The 26174-nt window shown below is 37.6% G+C and overlaps 1 protein-coding gene across 2 annotated transcripts; it reads left to right on the top strand.

The window, feature by feature from the left end:
* Window positions 1-11394: 11394 nt before the first annotated feature.
* Window positions 11395-24450, top strand: LOC111150358 (GTP binding protein 8 (putative)). Of its 2 annotated transcripts, XM_022507806.1 has the most exons (6): window positions 11395-11735; window positions 13394-13492; window positions 15244-15374; window positions 15978-16077; window positions 18219-18337; window positions 23125-24450. In XM_022507806.1, exons 1-6 carry the CDS (start codon window positions 11400-11402, stop codon window positions 23225-23227), a joined length of 888 nt encoding a protein of 295 aa, XP_022363514.1. In that variant the 5' UTR covers window positions 11395-11399; the 3' UTR covers window positions 23228-24450. The 2 variants fall into 2 exon arrangements, with proteins under 2 accessions (XP_022363514.1, XP_022363518.1); XM_022507810.1 differs by lacking the exon at window positions 13394-13492 and having other exon boundaries at window positions 11400-11735; window positions 23125-23391.
* The last annotated feature ends 1724 nt before the right edge of the window (window positions 24451-26174 follow it).

Genomic DNA, 26174 nt, shown 5'->3' with positions numbered 1-26174 from the left:
AAGTGACCTTTCTTTATTAAATGTTCTGTTTCTTCTTCTTAAATTCTTATTTAATATGCTACCGATGGTTTGGAGTGGTTTAATATGATTTGAAAGTGTATCTAGGGGAATTTTCTAAAGAACACTGTTAAGATTATCTCACCTTTGGGGGGAAAAAGGTTATGAGACTTGAAAATGTTTAGATGTTAAATGCTCTGTGCTGAGAAAAGGTAGATAAGATCTTTTTCTTTTTAATTTAGTGTTTCTATATTTTACTTGGCTGAGCATGATAAAGCAATCAGAACTATGAGAAGCTTCTAACCAAATTGTCCTAAGAGTGAGTAAACCAATTAGGACTGAGCCACTACTGGTTATAAGAACCCTGGAGAGAATGAGGCAGGGATGAGCTTGCACCACAAGTTAATCTATAAACCCTAATTCTTCAAAACGAGAACCTCAGAACCACCACCCATGGAAACACCAGCAGTCATCCCTCCATCTTCAAAAGTCAATCACTATCACAATATCTACCTTGAGGCACCTCCAACAACAGGGATGGCACCCTGACTTTTGGGAGATATTTGGGAAGAAAGGATGTAGGCAGTGATGTAAAAAGTAGGCTGCTTATATCTTTGTCCATTGTACATGTATTAAATAATTTCTGCTTTAAGATCATGCATTTTATGACCACTTAAATCTGGTTTGCCAGTATGAAATTATTAGGAAAAGAGGGAAATAAACAATAATTACTGCAAAGAGTTAAGTTTTCCAGGTGTTCCATGAAAGGGAGGTGTTTGCAAAACGGCCACCAAAGGCCGAAGGAGCCACATATCTGAAGATAAAGGCTGACAAGTCCAGCCTGATAAAAAGTGGTTTATTAAGGGGACTTACAGACAGACATGTGCCTCTGGTACCACAGGACAAGTACAGCTCAACAACCCCACCTTTCTAGAGACCTGCTTTGATAGTCCTAGAAGCTGGGAAACTGCTGGGGGATCACCCAAGAGAACATTTAAGAATTGGTGTGAGTCACGGTCATATCTCCACAGCAGATCAAAGACGTTGTGCCTAGAGGGCGTATGTACTAAGAGTGTGGCTGAACAAAAGAAAGAATGTGGGGGTGGGAGACTGTATCTAAGAAGGCTTCAGGTCCTAGAGCAGTCCTCAGAGCAGAATTGTCCAAGATGGCATTAGATGTCATTGAGTATTTAACTTAATATTTGTCTTAGGCCCATTTGAAAGTAACTAACTCCTTGTCCCCTGGGATAGCAATATTAATGAATAAGACTCCATACACAGACTGGAACTAGTTTGGGGGAAGTGACATGCTGAAATACTTCCTAAACATCTTTTTTTTTTTTTTTAATGCCTTACTTACAGTTGTTTATCCCACTTTTTTCCTTCTTCCAAAAGATATTCCCTTCAAGTGCAAAGATTAGGTAATTCAATTATGCTCTCTATATATATCAGTTTGGATCTCTATTAAATGGGATTATTATTTCCCTCAGGCTCTGAGCTGCAGCCCAGAGTCTGCTTCAGATTCTCTCTCCCTCTCCCCCTTCCTCCTCCTCTGCCTTTCCCCACTTGCGTGTATAAGCTCTCTCTCTCTCTCTCTCCCTCTCTAAAATAAATAAATAAAATCTTTTTTTAAATGGGATTAGTTCAACCCAATGACTTTAAGAATCCATAGAAATAATGTTTCTATAAGGCGAAGAGATGCATAATATAAAATTTACTTTCTATTAAAAGAAACAACAAAAGTGACTGAGAGATCAAAATATTTTTAATAGTTATTCTTATAAAAGTAATATCTTTTGGCAAAATCAATTTAAACAGTAGTACAAAATAATATAAGGTAAAAAGTAACAATATTCATCCAAGATCTCCAATTTCTACCTGCCTTCCAATTCTATGCTCCAGTTGTGGTAGAGAGAGGAATGTCTTCACAAAAGACATCCATGTCTTCTGCCCTAGAATATGTGAATATGTTACCCTACATAGCAAAGGGATTTTGCACATGTGATTAAATTAAGGAGCCTGGAATGGGGAGATTATTTTGTTTTATATAAGCATAAAGGTCCTCATAAGGGAAGGAGGGAGGGCAGAGAGTCAGAGTCAGAGAGAGAGAGAAAATATTATAGGCTGATTTGAAGATGGAGCATGGAGTCCCAAGGCAAGGATGACAAGCTGCCTCTAGAACCTGATAAAGGCAAGGAAACAGATTCTCCTCTAGGGCTTCCAGAAGGATCACAGCCTTGCCAACACCTTGATTTTAGCCCGGTTAAAGCCATTTCAGACTTCTGACCTCCAGAACTGTAAGACAAAATATGTGTCTTGTTATAAGTCACTAAGTTACTTTGTTACAGGAGCAATAGAAAATTACTACATCATTTAACCACTGCAGTACTTACTCAAACTTCTGGGGTAGGTATAAAGGCCTGCTATGATGTTGCTTTATAATTCTGCTTCCTTTATCAGGCCCGCCCCTAATATTTGTGGAGCCAGGTGAGAGTGCAGGTGCAGGCCCATGGGTGGTACGGCCAAATATTTTTAAAGTTATAAATCAAGGTAACAAATTGTTAAATGAAATACATTCTATCCTCCTACCTTAACAAGTATATGTTTGGAACAAAAATTTTTTAATGGAAACCTGTAGTTTTTGTAAGGACAAATGCTGGCAAAATATCAAATTTGTCAAAATTTAATTACTAGTATTAAGCCTGGGTGTTCTTTTAATGGTCCCTCTATGTTTACAAGAGTCATAAGCCATTGTGTGATTGTGTCATAAATCCGTTTCTTATTTCTACACAATTTAGTTTCCCCCTTAGTGAACTAACCACTCATATGCTTTGCCTAGCTTTTTTTCTATTTAAATTAAATTTATTTATTTATTTATTTATTTGTGTGTGTGTGTGTGTGTATGTGTGTGTATATATATACACATGTATATATACATACATATATATATTTATAATTTTATTCTAGATATTAGTCCCCTCAGCTATCTTCTGCTTCCAATAAATAGTTTAGAAGAAAATGAAAGCTACATTTTTAAAATTATTTTTATTAACATATAAGGTATTATTTACTCCAGGGATGCAGGTCTGTGAATCATCAGGCTTACACTTTTCACAGCGCTCACCATAGCACATACCTTCCCCACTGTCCATATACCCCACCCCCACTCCCTAGCAACCCTGTTTGTTTCGTGAGATTAAAAATCTCTTATGGTTTATCTCCCTCCCGATCACATCTTGTTTCATTTTTCCCTTCCCTACCCCCCATAATCCCCCACCCTGCCTCCCAAATTCTTCATATCAGAGAGATCATATGATAATTGTCTCTATCTGATTGACTTATTTCACTCAGCGTAATACCCTCTAGTTCCATCCACATCATTGCAAATGGCAGGATTTCATTTCTTTGATGGCTGGAGTGTATTCCATTGTATATATATATACCACATCTTCTTTATCCATTCATCTGTTGATGGACATCTAGATTCTTTCCATAGTTTGGCTATTGTAGACATTGCTGCTATATAAACATTCGGGTGCACGTGCCCCTTCGGATCACTACGTTTGTATCTTTAGGGTAAATACCTAGTAGTGCGATTGCTGGTCATAGGGCAGCTCTATTTTCAACTTTTTGAGGAACCTCCACGCTGTTTTCCAGAGTGGCTGCACCAGCTTGCATTCCCACCAACAGTGTAGGAGGGTTCCCCTTTCTCCACATCCTCTCCAGCATCTGTCATTTCCTGACTTGTTAATTTTAGCGGAGTGAGGTGGTATCTCATTGTGGTTTTGATTTTTATTTCCCTGATGCAGAGTGATGTGGAGAACTTTTTCATGTGTCTGTTGGCCATGTGGATGTCTTCTTTGCAGTAATGTCTATTCATGTCTTCTGGAAAGGCTACATATTTTTATTTTAAACTTTGACTCAAAGACAACATATAAAATTATCTGATGGATTTGAAACTTGTATTTTGTTCTTATTTTTTTTAACCAATATAAGAATCTTTTACCATTTAATTGGCTTAGACTATTTATATTTATTATGTTTCTGCGATATTAGGTCTTATTTCAGTCATCTTATTTCTAATTATTTAGTTACCATTCTCTTTAAGGTTATTTACTTATCTTTTTCTAATTTTTCCATTAGAAAAAAATGCAATTTCCTTGTTTTATTTTAAAAGATCTGCATCCTGGTTCTAGTCTTATGGTGGATAGTCCAACTTAATAAGTTCATATATATGCTTATTTTTCCCTATAAAGTGTTAAGGTTTATCAGTACCTACATCTTCTCTCCACTGCAAAACCACGAAAAACCTCTAAGCTCACTCTTCTGTTCCTAGGGTCTTGCACACCTTCACCCACTCTCACAACGTGGTGATCGCTTCCAAATCAGTGCTACTGAAAAGATGATCCACAAACAAGCACTGGTCCACAAATTTGCAATTAAAAAAAAAAAAAAGGTTTATGCCAGTGTAAATCACTCTATTACTAAGCACACAGTTTAGTCCAGCTGACTTTCTTTTCTTAGCATGATTTTCTCAATAAAAGCAGCAGCGTATTGATTTGATGTACATTCACACACAAGCTCCTTATCTCATCCAGATAAGGACAATAAACTGTTTTTGGATTGGGTCTTTGAGTAGCATTGATCTTGGATTTTAGGATATATTTTCATGTGTCACTGCTTAGTCAATAAAATTTACTAAGCTTGATTTTTACTTTTATCAATGTTTTAAAAATGCTACTTTATTCTCTTCTTGCATCTAGTGCTGTAACTCAGAAAACTCAGTCAGACTTTTTTTTTTGCTTAGTGGTTGACCTGCATTTTTCCTCTGGAAAGTTTTAGCACTTGCTTTATTGAATTTGGTGGTCTAAAATGTGAATTTAATATATCTAGGTATAGAGTTTTCTCATCTATTCTATTCTATGAGCCCTTTCAAATTGAGGTCTTATATTTTCCATTCCAGAAATTTTCAGTAGTTATTTTTCTTTTCTTTTTATTTTTTTAAAGATTTTATTGTATTTATTCACTTACTTATTTGAGAGAGAGAAAGAGAGCAAGCTTGGGAGGAGAAGAAGGGGGGAGTGAGAGGGAGGGGAAGACTGAGGGGCAAAAAGTCTCTGGCAGACTCCCTGCTGAGCACAGAGCCCAATGCAGAGCTCAATCCCATGACCCTGAGATCATGACCTGAGCCAAAACCAAGAGTCAGAGCCTCAATTGACTGTACCACCCAGGCACCCCAATAATTATTTTTCAAATACTATCATCTTACCATTTATTTTACAGTGACTCCAGTCATACTGATATTAACTTTTCCTCTCTTATCCCCAACAGCTCTTAATGTCTTTATTTTCTTATTTACTTATTTTTGAAGATTTTATTTTAAGTAATCTCTACACCCAATATGGGACTCGAACTTACTACCCCAAGACCAAGAGTTGCATGCTTCACCCACTGAGCTGTCACTATTTTGTTCTTTAGCTGTATTCACTCTGCTGTTCAATTATGAAACCCATCCATTGAGATCTTTACTTCAACAATAATATATTGATGTCCAGTACCTAATTTGTTCTTCTTGGAAGTTTCCTGTTTCATAATTCCTATATTCTCCCATTTCTGTGAGGATATTTACTGGTTTATTTTAAATTCTTTGCGCACCAAGTCTGTTCACTCTACTCCTTCTAGAATGATTTTCCTTTTTTTCATTCTGGGTTCATAATGTGAGTCTGTGAGTTCATCTCATCATGGTAAAATCAGTTAGCTACCTTGGAAAATAACAAATATCCAGGGAGAAGAGTCAACATCTAGGCCCTGGTTTTTACTGGTTTAGGCAGTAGAGAGGTACATCACAGCATGAAGACGACCTAACATTACATTTTACACTTAACCACTCCTGTACCCTCCACCCATGAGATCTATCAGGTAACGGCCTGGTACCTCTACCGTAGGCATTAATCCTTTGTAAAAGTAATCATAAAAAAATCTTTTGTAATATATTATCCAGCCCATGAGGGGTATGAGTAAGCAGGTTGGAGGGAATGAATGACCAAGGACCTCGCTGCATTCAATAGCAGTTAAGTACCCCGGGGCACACCTAGTCAACCTAGGATCTGCTGTTCAAAGCAGCCACTATAGTGCAGTGCAAACTGTTCTCTAGAGGCCCCATACTTCATTACAGGCAGCTGATGTAGCTACTTCCCCCAAAGTTCTAGTTTTGCCATGTCCTACTAAAAAGACGAGAGCAGGTTTATCACACTTTTCTCAAAAATCTCCAGAGAAGTCATTTGTATTTAGAGCAGAACTTGCAATATAATTTCCCTACAATTAAACAATCTCATAATAAGTGCAGATGAGAGACTTCTTATTTTTAAATTTTTTACCTTATGGGGCACCTAGGTAGCTCAGTCTGTTGGGCTTCTAACTCTGGGTTTCAGCTCCGGTGGTAATCTTACGGTTGTGGGATCCAGCCCCGGGTTGAGCTGTGTGTTCAGCATGGAGTCTGCTTGGAATTCATTCCTCTACCCACTCCCTCCTGCTCTGCTCCTCTCCCTATTCATACCTGCTCTCTCACTTTCTTAAATAAATAAATAAAATCTTTAAATTTTTTACCTTTTAATCTATGTACGAAAAAGAGTTAACATAGCAGGCTTGTGACGGCAGTCTCAGAAAGGCTTGTTTACAGATTGGCCCTTGGCTGGTGTCTGGGAACTTGATTAGAAAACGTTCCCTAAATGATAACAGTGGCTCAGTGTACCTCTACTATTTGTACGAACAATACAATGAGGCTTATGCTAGGCACCTGCTTTCCTTCCAAGAGTCTGGAATTTCAGTGACTATATATAGTCAGTTACACAGCCACTATGGGCTTACAAGGCCAGCCTGTGATACAAATTCTGGACTCTAGGCTCAAGCAGGTGTTCCTGGGAGACATTTCACACATTACTGGCAGAGTCAGGTGCATCCTGAGCAACTCCACTGGGAAAGGACACATAGAAGCTTAAGACTGATTTACCTCCAGACTTTACCTTGAGTGCCTTTCCCTTAACCAGTTCTGCTTTGTATACTTTCATGGTGATAAATCATAGCCAAAAGTACAATCATATGCTGAATCCTGTGAGTCTTCCTAAGGATCCACCAAATCTGGGGAGTGATCTTGGGGACTCCTGAAAAAATCTATCTGTAAGTGAATTAAACAATCTGAACATATCTCAACCTCTCGGCCTCTAGAACACCATCTCATCTACTCAGGGTGCAAGAGAACACAGCATTCACTTACAATAAAGCAATGAAGATACAAACTGGAGATATACAACAAGGTAAATGTACGCATTAAAATAACCTTGTCTACTAGGCAAGAAGAATTAAAAGTTACTGAAGTTATGACTGAGAACAGCAAAATCCACATTTTTTTCTGGCAAACAAACAAACCTATATATAAAAACACCGGTTGAAGAGTGTTCTAAAATATTTTAATAGCACTAATATGGCAGAGAAATCAAACACACAACTACAAATGATAAAAACTGACTACATAAAACAACTTTTTCTATTGAGAAAAACAACCTTGAAGGAAGTGAAGCTCTACACTACCCTTCCTCCAAACCCAAATCATTCTAAGAACTCACCTCCTACACAGGAGCACTGTCTGCTATTTAATCTCCAGATCTCTTTAAAGAAATCTGTTAGTACAGCAGGCACAACCTTAAAAGAAAGCTCAAAAGACTTCTGTAAAGGAAAAACCCTCTCTGAAGTCAGAGATATTCTCTAAAGGTACATTAATGAAATATAAAGTGAAACTAAATTATTTGATGAGCTCCCAAAGAGAATCGTAGGAAATACATCTCTGCTGTTTCTTGAATGATGGCAAAATACTAAATCTCAAAAATAATTTATAATCCAGTTAGAAAATTAGAGAAATAAGTCATACATCATGTTGTATGTGTGGGCCATAAAGTTTTGTCAACATGTTAGGAGATACCTAATGTATATTTTTAAATTAAATTTATTTGAGAGATAGAGAGAGAGAGAAACTTTAGCAGATTCTACAGTGAGCACGGAGCCCAATGCAGGGCTCCCACTCGCAATCCTGAGATCACCACCCGAACAGAAACCAAGAGTTGGATGCTTAACCAACTGAGCCAACCAGGCACTGCTAATGTACATTTTTTAAATGAAATGAGCTGTTGTGCAGAAAACTTAAAACATAATTAAGTGCATTTTAAATTTACAGCATCCATTCAGATAGTAGTTAGGACAACTTACGCAATTTAAGTCACATGTGGTAGGTTCTCACACATTGCTCTCATTCATATAGTGCCTCTTCTTTCTTCCTTCCCCCCAATATTTTCTTCCTAAAACAAGGGTTGGAGGTCCCAATTAGGTTGCGACCATGTTTTTCTTATATTTTTATTCCTGGTACCCATATCAATGCCAGGAACAGCAGGCACTTATTACATTAATTACTATTGCTAAAACAAGGGGAGAGTATGGTAGGACAATGTTGCGTGTAGACTGGACACTGAGACCTAGTCCATTACTTTTCTCCTCATTTGAAAGTGAGTTTTCCTAGAATCTCTGCCTTTGCTTCTGTCAGAGCAGGCAAACCATTTTTGGCCTAAGATGAGAGTTGATCTATGTGTATGCTATGCTTGCTGACTCTCTGATGTTATTGATTCTACCTATTTTGGCCTACAGTGTTGGCCTTCTCAGGATCTTAGATGGATTCCCTAAACGTGACGTCTACAGAATTTAAACATAAATTGAGATCTCTCTGGAACTAATGGCCAATCATTATAGAGACAGACATCACTGATGGAACAATTGAGATAGCCCTGTCCTCATGGTAAGATCCTGCCACTGTTCTACCTGTGTTCCCCCCATTCTCATTAGGTGAACATGACAAAACTATGGCATTTAGGCCAGATAGAGTGTAGCAATAAAAGCTGGTGCTAAGAATGCATGCAAAGTAGGTAATACCTCCCCAAGTTACTAAATAGGAAAATCTTGTTAACTTTGTGGTGAACAACCTCCCAAGCTGTCAAACAGAAGGTACTTTTTCTCAGGAGGATGAACCATAAACACATCCTGAACTCTGCTAATTTTCACAATGTAATTAGATTAGTGACCTTTACCAAACATCATAAATACCCACTGGATGAGGAAATATCCTGAATGGAAGGGAAAATTGAACTCCCTGAAGTCCAGGGAGGATAACATTTTGGCCTGCCTAACCTGCAGCCACAGGTGCTTTAAGCCCTAAAGCTTTACTATGTGTCCTCTGTAATAAGTTTGACATTTACATAGGCCACTCCAACTATCCCACTAGTCTGATGGCTCCGGATTTACAAGAGAACAACAAAAGATCTTACAATGCTGTATTAATCAAGACACTTGATTGCAGTCAAATCTATGTCAAATCAGATCCAGTAAATGCAAGTTGAGGAACGAATTGACTTGTGTGATTGAGGAGCTGAGGGACAGAGAACATGATATTCAACATAGTTCATCAGGAGTCACACTGCCTGGACCCCATCTCTCCGTATTGTTTTTGTGTGTTAGCATCATTGTCTCTTAAAGCACTGTACGTGTCCCCCACGTAGCTGGAAAGAATGGCCATCATGAGTGCTAGACTCACATTCTAGCATTTTGACTTAATGGCAGAGCCAGCTGCCCAACCAACTTCAACACAATGACTGTCCCAGTTGGGGTCACCTGCACATTACCCACGTAGTCATTATTCTCATAATACATACAATGTATGACCAAACCCTACTTCCTGTGATCAGTAGAGTTCTATTATCAATAGCCCCAACAGAACCACAGGAGCAGACGCTTCCTCTCTATGCAAGGGATGCTGAACAGCAAAAGACAATACACATTCAGTTCAAATGTCTTTATCCAAACACTAATTTGATAGGAATAGTTAGAGTCACTGTAAGCATCTATCCTTGTTTACTCCACTCTGGCCACATTGGCCTCCTTGCCGTTCTTCAAAAAGCCATACACACTCCTGCCTCTTGAGCCTTTGCACATATATCTGGAATGCTTCTCTCACCTCCTTCAAGTTTGCGTTCAAATACCATCTGTTCAGTGAGGATCATACTACAATGCAACACCCCTACAGCTCTACACACACACACACACACACACACACACACACACACACACACAACACAGAACCTAGTGACTCAGCTTTGGCTTTTTCCTAAGCATTTATTATCTAATATATTCTGTGTTTTACTTAACTATTGTCTCAAGGCAACAGCATGAGGACAGAAACTCTTATCTGTTTCATTTACTCACTGATATATCTCCAGCACCTAGTGTAATGCCTGGCATATAATCGGTGTTCATTACATATTTGATGAATTAACAAACGATGGAATCTAGCAGGGATGCCTCATGACTCTGTTAGATAAGGCAGATTATAGTATTAAACAGGGGAGTACATCATAGTACAGTACATGAATACAGTCTTCATTTATTGGCCTCCCTAGGCTTCTACAGTTTAGCAAAATACACCCAACTTCAGCTATGTGGAACTAGACCCAGGGTGGGATTTCCACAGTTCTCTGGGAGGAGCGATCACCTTAGATCAATTCAAGCTTTATCTCACGTCCTTGTTACATTTCCACAATCCACATTTCTAAGTAGCTGCTTGCTTTCCTAATCCACATTCCTTTCCCCCCAGTAAGATTTAAATCCTATTCTGAATCTAAACCCTGACACCTTACCTAGCCAGGAGGCTAGATCCTTTGAAGAGGGTGCTACTTCACCCAGACGGACCACCTGGAACCAACATGCTGTTAACCATCAGTGAGAATATCACAAGACCATGGAGAATGGTGTTGCAACATCCCATCCACCAGACCGAATCCCCTTTAATACTGATTTGGTCTGATCTTCCTAGACTTTGACAGTTCCCTCTCGGACTCTATATCCATTGTCGCTCTCCACCGGAATCAGCTTTGCCGAGTGATGTATACGTCAACAAACATCAATGATCCGTGAGATAACTGTATTCTGTGAGGAGTAAACAGGCCTGGAATCCACCAGAGCTTCACACGTTTGCTCCTTCGTGTGTCACACAAAGGCCACAGGGCCCAGGTGTGTCTTTTCACCTCTGCAAACTGTCAAACGACCTCCCTACAGTGATATACAAGTCAAAGGCTCAGTTGTCAGTCTGCCGCTGAGCGTGAGTCAACCGTCAGCCCCCGAGTCCCCACCCCCACCTCCCGGTCTCGAGGAAACCTCGGCCTCGGGCTCTCTGGATTGGAAGCGTTGCGGCGGAAACGTGTGAGGCCACATAAGACTACAATTCCCAGCAGGCATAGCGGAAGCGGTGTCTCCCGGGCGCAGGCCAGACTTTGGCGCGAAGCCTTGCGCGGGACTTCTGGGAGGGGAAAATGACAGCCCCAGGCTTGCGGCCGATCACCCGCAAGCTACTGGAGCTTACCCGGGCGTTGCGGCGCGTGAACCGAGCTTGCAGCACGTTCCAAACCTTCGCGGAAGTTCTCAGGCTGCCCAAGAGACAAATGACGAAGCTCGCGTTTCCACTACAGGAACTCCAGCGGCAGCTCACTCCAGACGCCAGGTTGGATCTTCACGTGAAGATCTTCGATCCGAGCTTGGAGGACATCTCCAAGGCGGAGAGCGTCTTCACGGCCACCGGCCGCAACCGCATCGAGTACCTCAGCTCCGCCGTACGTCTCGACCACGCCCCGGACCTCGCCCAACCTGAGGTGAGAGCCGCCGCAGCGCTCACTCCTCAGGTCGTGAAGACTGGGGCAGGCATTTTGCCCTCACCTATTCTTGTCACCGAACGGGAGAGATTTTCTAGCTTTGTGGGGACGCATAAAATTATTATTATTTTTTTTTTTTAAGATTTTATTTGTTAGAGAGAGAGAGATCACAAGTAGGCAGAGAGGCAGGCAGAGAGAGAGAGAGAGAGGGAAGCAGGCTCCCCGCTGAGCAGAGAGCCCGATGCGGGGCTCGATCCCAGGACCCCGAGATCATGACCTGAGCCGAAGGCAGAGGTTTTAACCCACTGAGCCACCCAGGCGCCCCGCATAAAATTATTTTAACTAAATAAGCATATATAGTTTTAGTTACTTTGGTAATGAATATACAAGATTAAATGATTGTAAAAACCAAACCAGTTCAAAAATTAAATGGCTTTTTATTCTTTCTCCTTCTTAATTGACGTAGGGAAAAACATGCCGAGACAAATGAGACAAAGTGAATAGGAAAAGTGCAATAGTTACACAAATGTGATGGTCCTTATCAGTACGTAATTTTCACCCAATCTGAATTTCCTGTCTGCTATGATAGTTTAAATAGAACTAAGGGGAACATAAGAAGTTTAATAATTTTGACATGACATCGCGTTTTGACTGAAGCTTCTGAATTGCTGGGCTTTTTGTCCAGTAACTTTTTGTTTCTTGAAATTTAGTTTTATTTATATATTATCATTGGATTTAATCTGCCAGAGCATTTGAAACTTATGCAGGACTCAGATCAATTCATACTGAAGGACTGACCCCAGTCTTGCAAAATATGTAGCATCCCTGGCCCCACCCACTAAGTGCCACCCAGTCCTATTCATAAGGAGAAATGACCTTACAAATTTCTGAAACACCCCCCTTTCAGATAACCACCCTCACCTAGAACCACTGATTGGTATTGTACCCCCTTCAATACCATGTTAAAAAGCAGTCATGTATATTAATGGTTCTTATCAGGAACATTATGTTCCTTTCTACACTATAGAGGTCTAAAGGAGACATTTTAATTGCAACAAGAGACGTCAAGAGAAAAGAATAACCTCATAAATGCAATAGTGTTACAGTCAACTCTGGGAGTTTGTGGGGCAATGCAGTTTGAGACATGTAGTTGTACTTTAGAATAAGTTTTGTTGACATGCATATAATTTTTAACTTCAAAAAGCTTTGTAAATATGGAATGCTTATTAAATGTCCCAGATGTTCTTGAGTAGCATAATGTCATTAAAGGCACGGGTTCTGGATATAAATGTCCTGAGTTTTTAAATAACAACTTCTTCCCTTTCTAGCTATATAATTTTGGGCCAATTGTTTAGCCTCTCCCTGCCTCTAGTTTTATCATTTGTAAAATGGGGATAATAATATTACCTACCTGATAGGGATGTTGTAAAAAGTAGATAAGAAAATTTATGCTAAGTGCTTTGAACAGTACCTGATCCTGGGAATCATTCAGTAGATAGTAGTTATATGTTAGAATTTGAGGTTCAACTAAGCATAAGCCACCTTTTTACATGGCTAGGAAAGACAGTCGTTTAACAGATTTTTGCAGCTAATACAATATATAATAAAAATGTATATATAAACCTTGTACTCAATTATCTTCTTTTTCTTTGTATAAGGTGTGTTTTATAGGCAGAAGCAATGTTGGAAAATCCTCTCTAATAAAAGCCTTATTTTCCCTGGCCCCAGAGGTTGAAGTCAGAGTCTCCAAGAAACCGGTATGTTGAAGGAAAGGGTTGGGGAGGCCCATGGGATATAAAAGAAACAGTATATTGAAATGTAAAACATGTCTGAACCATCTCTGAATTGACTAAAGTGACTAATTAATGTTGAGAGGTACAAGAAATCATACTCGCTAAGTTTTTAGAACAGTGATTTCTTTCAAACAAGTAGTAAATTAAGACATTTTATTGACACCTGTACATATCCCTGAAGAAGAAGGAAGTATGTCTGGATTTATTTTGGTTGTCTTGCCAGTTTCTTGAGGAAATCTTTTGTTCAAATCTTTTCCAAAGAGTTGCCGCATAAAGTATTGTTGCCATTTTGTATTTGCTTCTTTAAGATTGATCATCTACTCCTGCCCTGATTTTAGAGGAAACTGCTTTGAAGTGGTTTTTTCCCTCCTATAATCTTGTATAACTTGCTAAGTCCTTTCTCCCTCCCTTCTCCTACTACCCCTTCTCTCTTTATATATAGATATAGATACAGATATATATACATATATATATTAGGCACACCCCAGTTTACCCAAGGCCAAATGATGTGATTACCCCAGCCAGTCTGCTGTAGTAGCTTTCTGGCATTTTTAAAATTTCCTCTACTCTTTCTCAATGATGCAGACTACCAATATTTAAGATACGGTGTCATTAAAATTCACCCCTAGTTCCTTTCACCTTATTATCTATCCATGGCAGAATGTTCCCACCAACCTGCGGCTCACTGCCCCCCTTTCTTTGCATTGGAACCCTTACATGAAGCTTCCTAGTCTTGCTCCCCATTTCTTCATGTAGTTAATCTGGCTTCATCGCTAATGCTGATGATTGTAGTTCATTAAATCTCCTATCCTTAGGCCTACCCTGTCTCCTCAAATAACACAGCTAAACTCTGATTTCTAGGTAGGGTGGGTTCCCTTCCTGCGTGAGAGGACAATGGAAGAAGTGTATTCTTGACATTCCTAATCTGTCATTTTTCTATGGATAGACACATCAACTGACTGGGAACCTAAGCACTGTTTTACAGAATCTTGCCTCTGAAGATATTTGTTCTAAGTTCAACAATTGACTTTTTAAGTTGCTTATCTTAATCTTTTGTTTTCTGATTAATAGTGTCATTAGACACAAAACCATGACTTTTTACCATCTTTACATCATTTTAGTTTAATACATATTTTATAGTGTTGTACATGCTTTTAAAAAATGGTTTACTGAAAGCACTAAAACCATCTAATGAAACATGCAAAACATCTTGATTCTAGGGAAGCAGTAGTCTAGATGTTACAAACTATCAAGTTTTGCATCTAGGTTTTATGAACCTGTATGACTGACAGTAAGTATTTTTAGTTTAACCAATCTGTGCCATAATTTATTTCTCTTTAAAATGGGGATAAATTATTCATCAGAGAATATTGACTAATGCAGTGACACCATTATAGAATAACTTTTCACTGAGAAAGAGCTAATGAAAAGACTCTGACATATTTTGGGTACATATTCCTGATCAGAAGTTCTTCTTAAGTCATATAGATGCTCTTAAAAAGGAATTGGAGGGAAGAAGTAGCATCGTCTAAGCTTATCTCCAGCCACTTCTCTTCTATATTCTTTTCCTGTATCATCATCAGCATAGCTAGGATTATATTCAGAACACTTAATCTTTTAATAAATATTTGCTGATTGAATAGAAAATGTTGAGTCATTAAATATATACAGGATGTATTCTAAGGAAGCTTTTATTTTTCCATTTATTTTATCAGGGGCACACAAAGAAAATGAATTTTTTCAAAGTTGGAAAATATTTTACATTGGTGGACATGCCAGGTTATGGCTATAGAGCTCCCGAAGATTTTGTTGACATGGTAGAGACCTATCTAAAAGAACGAAGGAAGTAAGGAAAATATTTTCTTATAAATCTACTCCAAAAGCATGTTATGGTAATTGGATTTATGTCTCTTTCTCCCACTAGAGTTCGAGCTTTTTTTTTTTTTTTAAGATTGTATTTATTTATTTGTTGGAGAGAGAGAGAGAGAGCACAAGCATGGGGAGCTGCAGGCAGAGCAGGCAGTGGGAAAGCAGGCTCCCCGCCAAGCAAGGAGCCCAATGCATAACTTCATCCCAGGACCCTGGGATCATGACCTGAGTCAAAGGCAGACATTTATCCAATTGAGTCACCAGGCATCCCTAGAATTCAGGCTTTTAAAGGAAGGTACTTACTCATCTTTGTGTTCAGCCCTAAGCAGAGGATCTTAGGTCTAATACCTGCTATTGAAATAAATTAATATTTAGTAAATTTAGTTATTGAAAGTAATTGAGATTTATTGCATTATAGGACGAACTTCTAATGAACTGAAAATTCCTTTTGCCTAAAAAATTTTTAAATTTTGGAGTGAAAATTATTCAAAAGAAAATTTCTCAGCATAGTGAGGATCGGGGAAGAAATGAATGAGTATATTTGATATTGTCATTAATTTTTATTTCTGTATTCTTATAGTTTGATGAGAACATTTCTGTTAGTGGATAGTGTTGTCGGAATTCAAAAAACCGACAGTATTGCCATAGGAATGTGTGAAGAATTTTCATTACCTTATGTGGTAAGTATTTCCTTTGAATTATAGTTGCTATTGGAAATACCAGTTTGTGTGTATACATGTGCAAATGCTTGTGTGTGTGTGTGTGTGTGTCTTTTCAGTGAGAGAGCAGTTCTTACCTCTGCAAGAATAGTTTTTGAATAATCTTTTTTATTATCAACCATTAGTAGGTAAGTTCTGTGGTACTTTCTCTTTTCTTTCTCTCAGCTTTAAGTTTTCAAAATTATAGTCAAAGTAAAGTATTTTTAAGCTGTTCATTTAGTGTTCCTAAGTGCTTTTCCCTTTCATTTTTTTAATGGCAATATAAATATTTGTCTAAAACATATTAGTGGGTCTTTAACAGCAGTTTGGCATATAGTACATATCAAAGTGTAAATGAAGTTGCAACCGAAAAATTTGCTAAAGCAATTTGTAGTTTAAGAACCATTGCAAGAAAATAACAGGCTCCAGCACATACAGGTAGGATTTTTATGTTCCTTAAGAAAACAATATTCCTTTGGGAATATCTTACTTGTATTTTTTTTCTGTTGTTTGCCCTAGAATAGAATACAGTTTAGTAGGTTGGTATCCACATTTACTTTGCTTCATGAGTTTTCCAGATAACATAGACCTCTGAAGTTCCTTTCTAAGAAAAAGAATCCATTGACTGTAATTTGGTTTCAAAAAAAGAAACCACTAAAATGTAACAGTGAAGTTTAATGCAAATCAAACCATGTTACTAGTCAGTGATGTTTTTGTATTCTTGGGGTTATGAAATTTTGGGATTTTGCAAAAGCCCTATGAAACATAAGCTATAACTACAGTTAGTATGAGGAGTCAAAGGTTTGATTATAGTCCACATAGTAGAAAATACCCAATAGTGCCAAACTGGTTTTAAGTGATACAGTATTCCTGATTTGGTATCATAGGTACCAGTTTATAAAATTGTATATTTTTCTCAGCTTCAAAATTTAAAAGAAATTTTACTTTCTTTTTGGGAAAGAGGTTGTGATAGAGGAATTATGCCTCCTTTTAAATACTAGCATATTTGCTTTTATGAGAAAAGACTCCCAATTGGAGGGACTCACAAGTCATTAGAAACTACATGCTTTCTGCTACTCACTTCTTTTACCATTAACATTTTTTAATAACTGGAAAGCATAAATGATTAGTCAGGAAACTTTAATTTTGTAGAAATTCCCCAGGAAATTGATGGATCAGAGTTTTACTTTTTAATTGATTTTGTAGTCATTCCTATAAGTGTAGTGGATATAAGATACAAATAGCCTGATTTCTAGTTTTTCCTTTGTATTATTGCATATAAGGCAGAACCATTTTGTAGTTCAAAAATGATTATAAGTTGGCAATTTTATTTGGATCAACCTAATACTATTCGTCTTAGTTAACATAAGATATATAGTGATCATATGAAATTTGTCTTATGTCAATTACAAATATGGCCCAAGGTCCTTTTCACTGGTCTTGAATCCAAGATATTTTGGCCTTTTGTAGTTAAAGCACCATTAAACAGCAAACACATAGTATATGTTTTATCCATTGCATACATTAACTCATTTAATCTTCATGGTAACTCCTTTTGGGGGTGTTGCTTTTATTTTATAGATGAAAAAATAAGTATAGAAAGAATAAGAAACTTACCAGGGTCATCTAGTTGTTATTAACCATGTGTAGTTAGGGGCGCCTGGGTGGTATAGTTGGTTAAGCGTCTGACTTTTGGTTTCAGGTCAGGTCATGATCTTGGTATGGTGGAATTGAGCCCTGCAATGGGGCTCTGCGCTCAGCCAGAGTCTGCTAAGTGTTCTGTTTCCCTCTCCCTCCCCCACCACTGTGCACTCATTCTCTGTCTAGAATAAATAAGTCTTTAAAAAAAAAATTGTAGCTAAAACATAAAATTTTGTATTAAAGATTATTTATTTATTTATTTGACAGACAGATCACAAGTTGGCAGAGAGGCAGGCAGAAAGAGAGGGAGAAACAGGCTCCCTGCTCAGCTGAGAGCCCAATGTGGGGCTCAATCCCAGGACCCTGGGATCATGACCTGAGCCGAAGGCAGAGGCTTTAACCCACTGAGCCACCCAGGTGCCCAAAATTTTGTATTAAAAAAAGACTTTATTTCTAATGCTTAAATATTTGTTTTCTTACAGATGGTATTAACAAAAATTGACAAATCTTCCAAGGGACATCTTTTAAAACAAGTGCTTCAGATCCAGAAATTTGTTGACAGTGAAACACAAGGATGTTTTCCTCAGTTGTTTCCTGTAAGGTAATAGCTGAATTATTTTGTAACTTTATGTACTAACATCGTTTTGTATTACATAGTATTTCTTAAATTGAGGTATCACTTAAAATAAGAGGAGTTTGGAAGACTATGCACTTAACCATGATTTATTGGTACAATCCGTCAGCGCTTTTATTTTTTCTTCCTTCTATTTTGTCTTCCTTCTACATAGTAGGTATCTTCCCTGTAGGTATCTTCATCCTCTTTCTGCCTCATCCTAGCTCAATCCTAGATCACAGCAGAAATAAAAACTTCTTACATGGTAGGTATCTTCCCTGTAGGTATCTTCATCCTCTTTCTGCCTCATCCTAGCTCAATCCTAGATCACAGCAGAAATAAAAACTTCTTACTTTATAAAATCAGCTAAATAACAGCCACAATAAAGATACTACCATGCTTTTCTCAATTTCAAAGAAAAATTATCTTTATGGTAGAAAGCTCATTCAGGCTGTGAGGAATAAAAATTTTTCTTTAAAAGGACCATATGTAAAGAAATACTTCCTTTAAGTTAGAATTAAGCATTGGTAGCAGATAGAATGGTTACTTCTAGAGCTGACAATTTTGAGATATTTGATAGAGTTTAGTGATGAAACATGAGTCTATACTTTTAGCGTATACCTTGGATATAGTGTACCCTGTACTAGAGCAGAGATACAGTGCCACTTCCATTTGACTTTCTTACTCTCACTTCTTTGTGGAAAGTAGTAGGGTATTTGCAATGAGAAATAATTAAAACCAAGTAACAGTTGTATATGAAACTGTCCTCTAATCAGTCATTCAAGTCCTACCAATCCAGATCACATTTAAATTGTTTGTAATTATGAACATGCCTATCAGAATCCTTCATTCAGTCATTCCTACAAAGTGCTCTTCTCCCTTGACTTTCTTTCAAGTATTTATCTTGTTCACTTGTCTGTGTCCCATCTGTATAATGGAGACTCCTAAGGGCAGGAATGAAATCCTATTTCTTAGAGCCCTGAGCATTGGCTTAGAAGAATAGCTATTCTTTTAACTGTTTAATAAGAAGGAAGTGAGACCTTCACTAAAAATGCAGCACAAACATAAGATGGACAGATTATGGCTTAACAGCAGCATTTATTGAGGAAAAAATTAAGTTTTAGTTGACTGTAAGCTGAATTTGAATTAACAGTTTAATGGAGCTGGGGAGAAACTGACAATGTTTTCTTGACCTACATTAATAGAATTATAGTGTTCCAAGCAAGGAAATGATCTAGCACTAGTTCCATACTGCTTTGAGCTACAGGCCATCAGACCAATCAGGATAGACTGTGGCTAGACATTAAGAACTAGAGTTATCTGAAAACAGATGGTCTTGGGGAAGGTTACATCATTCATAATACTCACCTGGTCCTCACAGCCAACATCCCTATTTCCAGTTATGGTCACAGGTCAAGGAAATGAAGTGGGTTGCAGAGAGGTAATTGTTTAAATAGAAGGAGCATGGGCTTTGGAGTCAGACAGCCTAGATTTTGCATGGTTCCTCTACTTCTTGGCCATAGATTTTAAAGCAACTTGTTTCATTTTCTAAGTCTGTTTTCTCACTAGTAAAAATATGATTGTTACAAGAATCAAATAAAATGTATTGTGACTGATGCACACACAGCCACATAATAAAAGTTAGCTTCCTTTCTTGCCAAGTCAGTCAGTAAGTAGCAAGGTTAGGCCAACAACCCGTAGTATCAGATTCTCACTACTTTTTAAAGATACTCCCTTCTTTAGATAAGTCAGCATTCTCTCCTATATGACCCTGGAATCACTGCTGCCACTATACTTGCCACAAGTGACCAAGGCACTGTAGAAGCCATACAAGTTTAAGACTTGAGATGCAGGAACCTGGTGACTTCCAAGAACTTCAACACGTACTGTATATAGAGGAATTTGGCATACTATACTATGTAGCCCTCAAAACCCAACTCAGAAAGTAGAGTTATATACGTTCCTTGGTTTTATGTGCATGACCAAGTCCTAGTCCATCCCTCCAGAAAGAAGTTTGGCCTGTTCACAAAATAATTATTATAAAATAAGTCGGGTTTTATTTCCTTCTTATACGATCCTTGTAGGAGAAATGGGGAATTATAGTCCAGCAAGCTTTGGCCTATAAGGCTTTGGCAAAAGTTAAATGCTGAACTTCATGTCAGAACTCTGCACCAACTGAGTAGGGATTCGTAAATGGTGTAAAGCCCCTAATGATGCTGGGATCAATCTGTTTTTATAACTTCATGGGAGAAATATGTAAGTAGGTAGAGTATAATTGCTTTCTATATAGTGGAATTCCAAGCAAAGACAATGGACTCTAAGGACAAAGAAAATCACATTAATTGACAGAAATGTTGCAATTGAGTTCAGGATGCCATAATTGGTGTGTGGACAATCCAACTTATATTTCTCCTTCAAGCTATATAACTTCACTTATAACCCAGAAATCATTATAGGCTGTTCTCAAGCAAGCAGCTTTGGTCAAAAAGTCTAAAATGCTATAATATATCAAGAAGGGAATTAAGAGTACAGCAGAAAATATTTTACCTGTTTTATGTACAGGTATATATGATTCTTGTATCCACGAAAGTAATAGTGTATTCATAAAAGTCCTTTTATCCTGAGAAATTATGTGGTCACTTCCAGCTGACATATGGATGGATATAGTAAGATGAGTAGACAATAATAGACACAATAGTGGTGATTATGATTTTTTAAAATGACCAAAAAAAGGTCTAAATTATCAAGGTTGTTGAATCTTTGTCACAAAAAGAACAAACTAAAGAAATCAAAACTTTTAGTTTGGAAAATAAAAAGCAAAATAGAAGATATTACAATGGTATTTTTCACAGAAATAGAACAATCTTAAAATTTGTGTGGAACCATAAAAGACCACAAATAGCCAAAGCAATCTTGAGAAAGAACAAAGTTGAAGGTATCATGTTCCCTGATTTCAAACTATATTATGAAGTTACAGTAATCAAAAAGGTATGGTACTGGCATTAAAAAAAGACACATAGATCAATGGAACAGAATAGAGAGCCCAGAAATAATCCCACAAATATATGGTCACTATGACAAAGAAGCCAAGAATATAAAATGGGAAGAAGGCAGCATCTTCAGTAAATGGTGTTGGCAAAACAGAAGAGCCACATGCAAAAGAATGAGACTTAGATTACTGTTTTACATTGTATATAAAAATTAACTCAAAATGGATTAAAGACTTGAATGTTAAGGCCTGAAACCATTAAACTCCTAGAAGAAAACGTAGGCCCTTAACATCAGACATGGCAATGATTTTTTGGATTCGACACCAAAAGCAAAAGCAACAATAGCAAAAATAAACATGAGGGACTATATTGAACTGTAAGAAAGCTGCACAGCAAAGTAAACCATCCAGAAAATGAAAAGGCAACCTCCTGAATGAAAGAAAATGTTTGCAAATCATGTATCTGATAAGGGGTTAATAATTGAAATACATAACTCCTATAACTCAATAGCAAAAAAAAAAAAAATGATTAAAAAATGGGCAGAGGATTTGAATAGATGTTTTTCCAAAGAATGCACACACATGGCCAACAGGAAAAAATGAAAACAAAGATGCTTAGCAGCACTAACCATCAGGAAAATGCAACCAAAACTACCACAATGAGATACCACCTCACACCTACTGGAATAACTATTATCAAAAAGGCAAAAGAAAAAAATAAAAAGACAAGAAATAACAAGCATTGGTGAGAATGTGGAGAAAAGGGAACCCTTGTGCACTGTTGGAAATGAAATTAGTACAGACACTATGGAAAACTGTATGAGATTCCTCAAAAAATAGAACTACCATATGATCCAAAAATACCACTTATAGGTATTTCTCTGAAGAAAACAAAAAGTCTAATTTGAAAAGATATCTGCACCCCTGCAATTCCTGCAGCATTGTTTACAGTAGCCAAGATGTGGAAACAGCCTGTCCATTAATAGATGAATGGACAAAGCAAATGTGGTATATATATATATACAATGGAATACAATTCAACCATTAAAAAAGTGAAATCTTGCCATTTGTGACAACATGGGTGGATTTTGAGGGGATTAAGTTAAGTGAAATAAGTCAGGCAGAGGAAGACAAATACCACATGATCTCACTTATATGTAGAATTTGAGAAACAACTAAAAAGCAAAATCATAGATACAGAGATTGGTGGTTGTCAGAGGTGGAGGTTAGTGGATAGGAGATACGGGTGAAGGGGATCAAAAGGTACAAACTTCCAGTTATAAAATAATCAAGTCATTGAGATGTAATGTACAGCATGGTGGTGTTTATACTGTATTGCATATTTGAAAGTTGCTGAGAGCAGATCTTAAAAGTCCTCATCACAAGAAAAGGAAGAATTGTAATTATGCCTGGTGACAGAAGTTAACTAAATTTTACTGTGATCATTTCACAATAAATATAAGTACCTAGGCATTATGTTGTACAACTGAAGCTAATATTACATGTCAGTTATACCTCAATTAAAAAAAAATTTAGTCTGCTTAATAAAAGGCAAAGTAGTAGATATGGTGAAATTTTTAGGATCCTGAAGGAAACTGATCAAATAATGTGTGTCATCAGATTTAGAATACAAGAGGCTGGTGGAAGAGAGGAAAGGTAGAACAAATCAAGACATTCTGTTTCACACATGGAACTCAAAAGTTTTTAAGCAGTTTTTAAGTTAGATGAATTCAGGTATGTTACTACATCTTAAGTAAAGAAGAAAATTTTTCTTTTCTTTTCACAGTTCCGTGACCTATTCTGGAATCCATCTGTTGAGATGCTTTATAGCAGATATAACAGGAAATCTTAAGACTGATGGCTTTGGCCAACTGGAGTTGAATACCTAGAATTTCAACATTGTTTTAAATGTTGTGTATCTGTAATTTGCAGAAGGAACATTTCAGCTTTAAAACCTGCATCTTTCCAAAGCATGAATGAATTTGTGCTGGGGAAAAAGATCTTGTAAATAATTGAATTATGCAGTTCATTAGAACAGATACCCTTCTTATTTTAACAGTGTTTCTGTTTTAACAAACTGACAAACAAGAGCATATAGAAGTCCATAATATGAAAACCTATTTACTACTATGTAGAGAATGGTTTTTATTGGGCTTTTGTCTTTTAAAGAAAATGTCCATTATGTATATTTAAGTATTAAAATGGACTAGGTAAAAAGGGGCTACTTTTCTGTTGAGCACTTACAGGTAGATGGAAGATAAATGCTTCTCTCTATGCCTATAATTAGTCTTTTTTCTGAGTCCTTCCTTATTTGAATATAAAATATTCTTGATAAAATTTCAGTCAGTCCATGCTGAAAACATCAGTCTTTTCAGACTGGGATCATTCACCTTCAAGTGAACAGAGGATTCAGAATCAGAAGACCAGAATTTAAGTTCCAGCTCTAGTATTTATTAGTTTGGGCCTTGGGCAAATTACTTGATTTCTCTGCCCTTAATTTATAACTCACAAAGCTATAGAAATTAAAATGGTATTGTATGTGTAAAGGATATCTATATACTCTATATATTTGTAAAGTGAAACCAACAAAGAATGCAGCAAAATTCAGATTTATCACAGAAAACCTCTTGTCATAGAGGAGGTAACATTTTCTCTATTGAAAGACAAAAACCAAGAACTAGTTTTAAGTGAGAACACTGATATTTGCAAAAGGGAGAAGAAAAAAGTTGATGGGCCAGTGTAGAATTGGTACCGTAAGATTCAGAATGGAAAGATAAAGCCTTACTTTGAGCTAAAGTTAACGGAAAAATTTTTTATGAAGATGCTACTGAACTGTTCGTGTAAGTGGCATAGCTTTTTAATGTGAGGCTGAATATTAAGATTATAGCAGTAGCCCTGGTTAAAAACTAAGTCTGTAAAACAAGTTTGTGGCTTTTTTAGGGAATTCAATTATGAATATATTTTCAGTTTTATAGTTGATAATCCTGGTCTATTCTAACCACCAGTGTTTTAAGCTGAAAGAAAGAAAAAACTTTATGTAGGCATTCACAAAGTGAAATATATGGTGACAATAGAACAATCTTAGAAGTCATCATTTTGCCTGCCAGTATTACTTTACTCCTTATCTTAGCCTTGGTTCTCCTAAAACCAGAGCCCAAGACAAGTTCGCATGCAGTTGTTTATTTGGCAAGTGACCCCAGGGAATAGGTGTGATGGAGAAAGGAAACAGAAGAAAGGAAAGTCAATGATGCAAGAGTTGGACTTCACATAGGTACGTCTTGATCTTGAGGCACCTTTTGGGGAGACTTAGGAAACGTGCCTCTGTGTTGCCCTTGAAGTGGGGAGAAGGTGGCTGCACACTTCTTCCAACTTGTGCATGCCTAAGTGCCAAGCAGTTCCTGCAACTTGTCAGAAGGAGCATGAGGAGAGAGGTCTCTGGAACATGACGCAAAGTGCAGTTGTCCACTCCTACTGGAGACTGGTGGCCACAGGAGTGGCTGAAGTAAGGCCAAGAGGATTTGGGCATGGGAGGTCTCACCACAGTGCTCTTATGAATGATCTAAGTGTTTTAATGCTACCAGAGGGGTAAAATAGGTATTCACTATGATGACACTAACAGTATTTTTTTTTTCTTTTTTGGTTGGGGTATGGAGACCAGAGGGAGAGGGAAAAAAGAGAACCTTAAGGGGGTTCCACACTCAGCACGGAGCCCAACATGGGGCTCAGTCTCATGACCCTGAGATAATGGCCTGAGCTGAAATCAAGAGTTGGGTACTTAACCAGCTGAGCCACCCAGGCAACCCCACTAACAGTAGTTTCTAATCTAATTTACTAGTAAGTTATGGTTTGTATATTTTAGATTTTACTTTTAAAAATTTAAGACGTTGGAATTTTAAGTTGTTTGGAAAGATTAACTGATCTAGAATATTACATTTCTTATAAATATATATAAAATATCATTTGGTGAACACATGTGAAGCTTTTTTACTATTTCCCCCCGAATTCTAAGGAGCAAGAGAGGGGAAGAGGAGAGGAGGAAACTTACTCCAAAGGAACATTAATTAAGTACAAAAAAGTGATAGGCCTGTAGTTCAATCCAGGCTCTAGCCTCCATAGACAAATCACTGAACACTCTGGTTTTCCCACTGAGGGAAAATCTCTTTGAACACTTCAAGTTTCTGATTCTTGAACAATGATGCCACTTCATATAAGCAGTCTAAGTCCAGGGAAACTAACTGTGTGGATTCATCTGCAAATGAAAACAGAAGCAAGACTGGACCTTAAATCTTAGAATCACAGAAGCTAATGGCTATGGCTAGACTTGTTATAAATGAGATCTCCTTAGTATTATCCGTGTTTTAAGGCACTAAGTAGCTACTATCACTTGGTAGCAAGCCAGGAAAAATATAAACAATGAAAAGGGACTAGAAATGTATTAAGAACTTTGAAGTAAATCAGGATGTTTGCAAGGCTTCAGGAAAGAAGGAATCTATAAAGCGCTGTTTAACTCTGCTTTGCAGGCTACTTGCATCAGATCACCTAAGCACCTTGTTAAAAATGCAGGCTTTCTGGGCACCTGGAAATCTCAGTCAGTTGGGCATCTGACTCCTGATCTCGACTTGGGTTTTGATCTCAGGCTCATGAGGTCATGTAGGCTTCTGTCCCCGTCCCCTGGCTGTGTTTATCAGTCTCTTCAGAAGGAAATCTGCATTTTAAACAACCCACCAAGTGATTCTCAATACGAGAACCCCCAGTATAGATAAGTGGAAAAGGTGCAGAAAGAACAAGGCCAGATAAAGAATGGAATGGAAATAGAGTGAGGATGGTGAAGGAAAA

The sequence above is a fragment of the Enhydra lutris genome, unplaced genomic scaffold (assembly GCF_002288905.1).
Source record: "Enhydra lutris kenyoni isolate GAN:26980312 unplaced genomic scaffold, ASM228890v2 scaffoldscaffold2, whole genome shotgun sequence".
NCBI lineage: Eukaryota > Metazoa > Chordata > Mammalia > Carnivora > Mustelidae > Enhydra > Enhydra lutris.
The sequence above is the reverse complement of the archived record's forward strand: the minus strand, read 5'-3'. Positions and strand labels throughout refer to the sequence as shown.